Source organism: Nicotiana sylvestris, chromosome 3 (genome assembly GCF_000393655.2).
Source record: "Nicotiana sylvestris chromosome 3, ASM39365v2, whole genome shotgun sequence".
Classification (NCBI taxonomy): domain Eukaryota; kingdom Viridiplantae; phylum Streptophyta; class Magnoliopsida; order Solanales; family Solanaceae; genus Nicotiana; species Nicotiana sylvestris.
In genome coordinates, this window is record NC_091059.1 from 121,068,644 (window position 1) to 121,075,686 (window position 7,043).

The 7,043-nt window shown below is 39.6% G+C and overlaps 1 protein-coding gene across 1 annotated transcript; it reads left to right on the forward strand.

Annotated features, from left to right (window-relative positions):
- Positions 1-2,227: 2,227 nt before the first annotated feature.
- On the forward strand, positions 2,228-5,975 carry LOC104238600 (somatic embryogenesis receptor kinase 4). The gene is made up of 4 exons (XM_009793000.2): positions 2,228-3,003; positions 3,420-3,680; positions 3,762-4,634; positions 5,197-5,975. Exons 1-4 carry the CDS (start codon positions 2,574-2,576, stop codon positions 5,676-5,678), a joined length of 2,046 nt encoding a protein of 681 aa, XP_009791302.1. The 5' UTR covers positions 2,228-2,573; the 3' UTR covers positions 5,679-5,975.
- Positions 5,976-7,043: the final 1,068 nt, after the last annotated feature.

Genomic DNA, 7,043 nt, shown 5'->3' on the forward strand with positions numbered 1-7,043 from the left:
CCGATGGAGATTTGAAACGGACGAACGCGATGTTTAGATTGAGAGAGGTTTCTGAAAATCGATAGGCTGTGGGAATTGGAGCGAGATCGCTCCTGATGAGACGACCATTGCTAGCCGGTTTACCTGCAAATGAGCAATACAAACATATATTGTGCATAAATTTAAACGTGATGCAAGTTCCCATTGGACCATGAATGGTGTCTTTGGACGGTTAGGATGACGTCCTTGGACCATGACGTCCCGGGCTATGATGAGCGTAAATAAAAATTTGCAGGCCATTAAATGATGTTCTCGGGCCATGTAGATGATGCCTCCAAACTATGATGCCTTTGAATAATGATATGCAAAATATAAAATGGGGTCCTCAGGCCATGGCATGACATTCTCGGGCTATGCAAATGGTGCCTCCGAACAATGACGCCTTTGGACAATTTGGCGATCTTTCAGCCCATAAAATGTAGGATTTGGAGATATTTCAGCCGATGCAAGACGTAAATAAAAGGTGGCGATATTTCAGCCATGCGAGAGAGATAAGGTGGCGATCTTTCAGCCGATGCAAGAAAATAAAGTGGCGATATTTCAGCCATGCAGGATGGAGACAGAGCTTAGTCTCGGAAGGCAGAAAGGTAGCCTTATGCGATGCAGGAAATGCAGATGGAGGTAGAGCTTAACCTCGGAAGGCAGAAAGGTAGCCTTATGCAAAATGCAGATGGAGACAGAGCTTAGTCTGGAAAGGCAGAAAAGTAGCCTTATGCAGATGATGATGGAGGTAGAGCTTAACCTCGGAAGGCAGAAAAGTAGCCTTATGCAAAATGCAGATGGAGACAGGGCTTAGTCTCGAAAGGCAGAAAAGTAGCCTTATGCAGATGATGATGGAGGTAGAGCTTAACCTCGGAAGACAGAAAAGTAGCCTTATCAGGCAGAGCAACATCTACCTCTACTTCAATGAGCAGTCTGGCAAAGTTCAATCCAGTCTTCTTTTCCTTGTTTTTATTTACCATAATAGGCATTCCAATCAAACTACCTATCTTGCTTAACCCATTAGGGCTACAATACTTAAAATCCAACCCTGACATCTTCACCCAAATGGGCACTATAAGTAACTCCTCCCTTGTAAACTCCATATCTGGTGACCAAACCTTTACTATGAATGGTTTGCTATCAAAGTGGTAGATTCTACCTTGAATAACTTCATTCTTCTCAATTTCCATGTCAAATTGAACTATCACTATACTATTTTTTAGCATAGCAATTTTGTTTATCCCATGTTTTGCCCATAAACGTTGAGTATAACCATTTAGTACAGAGAAATGGGGGTGTTCCCCCAAAACATAACACATTACTGCATTTTTCCAGTAATTAATCTTCGAACTAATGTCCTATGTTTCGATTTCACTTACTATAGACTCACCTAGCTTCTTTGGCGAGACATAATCCAGCTTGAAACCTGCATTTGAGATTTTCCCTATGTCGAAATTGTCCTAAATTGAGCTTTTCTTCTCCAATTCCTCCATTTCTTCAACTTCATCAGCCCAGGATAGTCTTCGACTATTACTTGCTCCTTTGACCACGTTAGTCGACGATTTCTCATTCTCATTCACTGTTTCATTGATTACTATACTGTTTCATTGATTTCAATTTCTGGTGTTTCCATCACATTTTGGGCTTGAGTTTTGCTTCCTCCTTCGCTACTTTCTGATGGTGCATGTCCTTTCTTAGCTTGATTCAATCCTCTTGAGGTTGTAGGTTGGTTCATTGACACCATTACAGCCTTCTGGGATGGCACACGAGCTCTTTAGCCCATGGCTGGCGCACATTAGCAACATACGCCGAGAGAAAAGTCGTACCGTAGTACCTATCATGGCCTAAAGTTAACTCGAGTTCTAACACTAACTCCAATTTTTTTTTTCCTTCAAAAACCTTAATTTTTATGTCCAAATGCCTACTCGATCACCGGCTGACCATTAAGCTCTTGGTGATGATGATTGTTAGACTCAAGATTCAACAATATATGCTGCCTCTGTCCCTGGCGAGCTAAAATCTATTTGTGAGAGTTCAACCAACTCAACAATAATATATATCTATGTGTTAAGATATTTTTAAAAGTTAATGTCGACTTAAACATCACTATATATAAAAAACAAAACCACTTAATTATTTTAGCCAATAGCAATGTGGGCGCCCAATAACTTTGTCCCTTCTCCTTGTTCGTTCACTTGTTCTCTTTTTTTTTTGGGGTATTAATGTTGATATTGGTGTCTCTTGGAATAGTTACTTTCACTTGCACTGCTGCACGCTTCCAACGCCGATATACGAACCTCACCTCGGTCCCTGCCCTCTTCTATCAAAAGCCAAGAACATAGGACAACACCACAAACACAGCAGAAGAACAAAAAGCAAATATTTAAAAACAAAACACTATACTACTAAAGCAAGCAGACACATTTAAAGAAACATTAGTACTACTCAAGAGAAAAAGAAACCAAGTGCGTCAGTAACCCCAGGTCCCCAAGTACTACTTCTCTGAACCCACAAAAACCTCAATCTCCACCATTTTCAGTCAAAAGGGTAACATGAGTTTTCCTCCATTTCTCTGCTTTCTCCTCACACTCTTCACATTCTTTTCTCCAAAACCCATATATGGAAATGCTGAGTTGCAAGCTCTTATGGACTTAAAGGCAAGTCTTGACCCCGAAAATGCTTTGCTCATTTCATGGACAGTTTCTGGTGATCCATGTGATGGTTCTTTTGAAGGTGTTGCCTGTAATGAAAAAGGTCAAGTTGCAAATATTTCTCTTCAAGGTAAAAGGCTTTCTGGGAAACTATCGCCGGCCATTGCTGGGCTTTCTCACTTGACGGGACTCTACTTGCATTATAATTCTTTGTATGGAGAAATACCCAGAGAAATTTCTAGTTTGATTGAGCTTAGTGATCTGTATTTGAATGTTAATAATCTCTCTGGTGAGATTCCCCCCGAACTTGGTAATATGTCCAGCTTGCAAGGTTAGTGTTGGAAACTTCTCTCTTTATGCCTTGTGTTTTGTTTGATTTTTAGGCATTTTTAAGTGGCATTGTGATAAAAAGAAATGATTTTTACGTTTTCCTTGTTAGTTAGTACTATGTTTCTCTCCAAATGTGCTGAGCTCTTGTTGGAAAAATTAGGAGCTTTGCTGTTAATACTTGATGTCTCACTGAATTTTTTGATATTATTTCATTGTAAAATATAAATTGAAACTTGTTCTGGTTTTGGAAATGCTAAAGATTATTACCCCCCCCCCCCCCCAAATACTCTAGTAGTTTATCCACTGTATGTTCCAAAAGGTGGCATCGATCTTGGTTTTTGGGTGTTTATTTTCATCCTCATTTCGATTATGGAGTCTGTTTCTTATCAATTTATTATCTTGTTGCGGATTGTACAGTTTTGCAACTATGCTATAACCAGTTCAGTGGTAGCATACCAACTCAACTAGGGACTCTAAAGAAGCTCAATGTCCTCGCTCTGCAATCCAATCAGTTAACTGGCGCGATCCCCGCTAGCTTGGGGGAGTTAGGAGTGTTGATGAGGGTGGACTTGAGTTCTAATCATCTTTTTGGTTCAATTCCTACAAAACTCGCAGATGCTCCCCTTCTTGAAGTCTTGGATATCCGAAGCAACAAGCTTTCGGGCAATGTGCCTCTTGGTAATATATTTCCTCGCCCTACATTATGTTTTTTTGGTGAAATTATATCTTATCTGGTCTTTTATTTTCTGTCTTCTGAAGCTTTGAAGAGATTAGTTGGTGGATTCCAGTATGAGAACAATCCAGGACTATGCGGAGTAGGTTTCCCATCCTTAAGAGTTTGTACATCTTTGGATCGCTCGAATCCTAATAGACCAGAACCCTATGGAGGTGGCTCGAGTGGTTTATCAACTAGAGATATTCCAGAGACAGCTAATCTCAATCTAAATTGCAGTGGAAATGGCTGCGCAAAGTCATCGAAAACCTCACAGGCATCTGTTGTTGTAGGGGTTATTGTGGTTACTGTTATTGCATCTGCTATAGGAGTTCTTACTTTCACTCACTATAGAAGACGAAAGCAGAAACTTGGAGGTGGACTGGATATGTGTGATAGCCGTCTCAGTACTGACCAAACCAAGGAGGTTAATAGGAAGAACGGTTCTCCACTAGTTAGTCTTGAGTACTCGAGTGGTTGGGATCCCTTGGCTGAGGGTCGGCGTTATGGTGGTGTATCCCAAGAGGTTTTGCAGAGCTACAGATTCAATTTGGAAGAGGTGGAGTCAGCTACACAGTACTTTGCTGATAAGAATCGATTGGCTAAGAGCAGCTTTTCGACTACATATAGAGGGACTCTAAGAGATGGATCACTTATTGCTGTTACGAGAATTACGAAAATTAGCTGCAAGTCAGAGGAAGCCGAGTTTTTAAGAGGACTAAACATCTTGACGTCTCTGAGACATGAAAATTTAGTTAGGCTGAGAGGTTTCTGCTGCTCTAAAAGCAGGGGAGAATGTTTTCTCGTTTATGATTTTGTTCCAAGAGGTAACTTGTTGCATTACCTAGACGTGAAGGAGGACGAAGCTCGTGCTCTTGAATGGTCCACCAGGGTATCTATCATAAGTGGAACTGCAAAAGGTTAGTTTTGAATAAACTCTATCTTGTTGGATTTAATATGCAACATTTTGAGATTATATTACTTTTTGAGTGCTTACTATCAGCAATTCAACATTGAGGGGTATTATGAGCAGAAACTGTTTAACATGCATTAAGATGTTAAGCATGCCTGTTACTAAAAGTCAGTTTGGTTAGGCCCAAGAGAACAGAAAAGGCATTTCATGGCTAAATGTCTAAAGAATTCATATGTATTCTTGTCCAGCCAACTCATGAGACATAGAGATCCTTGATTGCTGTTGGTTTCTGACTTTCTCCTCCTGTACTTTTTAGCACAAAAAAGAAACTAGTTGCATATCAAGATTTTATATAGGACTTTGTTGGATAGTTTTTACTGTGTTTTTCAAGCCTTGTCTTACTAGCATGGGCGTTCCTTAAAGTGAAAGGGTTTTTTCTTATATTGATTTGTGCTATTAAAAACAAGCGTAATACTTAATACAACTGTCAATTTGGGGCGCTTTACTGTAGAGTGGATGTGGATCTAACAAAGGGTTACCCTTTATCTATCTGTTATCTTGTTGAGCAGGGCTCGAGTATTTGCACGGGGGTAAGGTGAATAAGCCAGCTCTAGTGCATCAAAATATCTGTGCCGAGAACGTGCTCCTTGACCAGCGATTCAAACCATTGCTTTCAAACTCAGGCCTGCATAAGCTTCTCACAAATGATATCGTCTTCTCAGCACTCAAGGCCAGTGCTGCCATGGGATATTTAGCTCCAGAGTACTCTACTACAGGCCGATTTACGGAGAGGAGTGATATTTATGCCTTTGGAGTACTAATTTTTCAGATTCTCTCTGGCAAGCGAAAATTCACCAGTTCAATGCGTGCTGCTGCTGAGTCGTGCAAACTCCATGACTTGATGGACGCGAATCTCCGTGGAAGGTTCTCTGAGTCTGAGGCTGCAAAACTAGCAAAAATAGCTTTGTTATGTACACATGAATGTCCAGAGGAGAGACCAACCATGGAAACAATCGTACGAGAACTTGGTAATTTAGCTATCTTTTCCTAATCCTAATGAACTTCTTCTATCAGCTGTTGGCTCTACCAACTTTTCTTTCCTAACTTATTAGCTGGTGATAGATTCCTACTAACCTCGCCTCGCACGAGTATTGGGGCGGAGTGGATACACATATAGTTTGCCAAGTCCTTTGACCGCGAACTTGTCTCTTTTGTGAATGTCTGTATCTTGTATTCCATTTAACCTTAGAATTTCTCAGTTTGGAGGAATTTCTTCTATTGTTCTCATGGATTATTTCTATTATTATTATTATTGTTATTGTTATAGTTATTGTTTATAAAAAGATGGATTTTCCTCCATTTACTAGGATCATTGCTTTGTTCTTTTCATTTCTCATTTGTCCATGCTCCTATTTTCCACACGCTGAAATCTTATGCCCTGAGTCTCGTATGCAAGGGGTTCAATTATTCAATATATTTAAATGATAGCTGCCGTCGTAACAATTTTCGGACTACCATATCGTTTGGAGCAGCTTCGGGCACACTTTGGCTCAACAGAGCTGTGCTTGAATTCAGTGATTGTCATCTCACAAACAAATATATGATGTGGAGATTTGCTCCTACTATACTTCTTTCGCTAAGATAACCTGAAAAGATTAATATATGCACACGAAAAGATTAGCTCCAATCCCCCATCTTTGCAAGACATGTCTTTTACTGGTCGGTCGAAACATCTCCATCATAGAGTGGAGTTTCCCTTTAAGATTGGATTCAAGGTTGTAATAGTCTAATACTTAATCGAGATGGGGCCTACTGCATGGGACCTATTGCCTCCACATCTCCTTTAAGGTGAGTCCGAAACTTTTCTAATGCCTTTTTGGGCAAAAAATACGTTTTTACTACTAAAAAAAGTTACATAAATAACTTACTGCGTTTTACTTTAACGAAAAGTTAGCCGTTAAAGTAAAACGCAGTACTATACTGCGTATTATTAAAAAAAAATATTTTTTTTAAGGAAAACGCAGTATAATACTGTGTTTTCCTATTAATATTGGGCCAGCTATATTTAATTAAAGAAAAACGCAGTTCAATACTGCGTTTAAGGAGTACTGCATTTTGCTTTAAAATTTGGGCCTGCCAATAAGTGTTCTGCGGATAACTGACATACCAATAATTCAAATACATAAAACGTGATATTGTACTGCATTTTTCATAAAAAAATTCTGCACCCCAAGCTTATTTAAAGGCGTTTGAATTTTATGAAAATCCATTCAATACTTTCCTTCAAACTTTCGTTCATACTTCTCTCTTCTTCTTATCAATCATTTTTTTACAATGTCTGAAGAGCCAAAAATAAGGGTTTCATTATATTGAGAGGGGGGGGGGAGGGTGAGGTTGTGCTGGAGAATAACTCTGT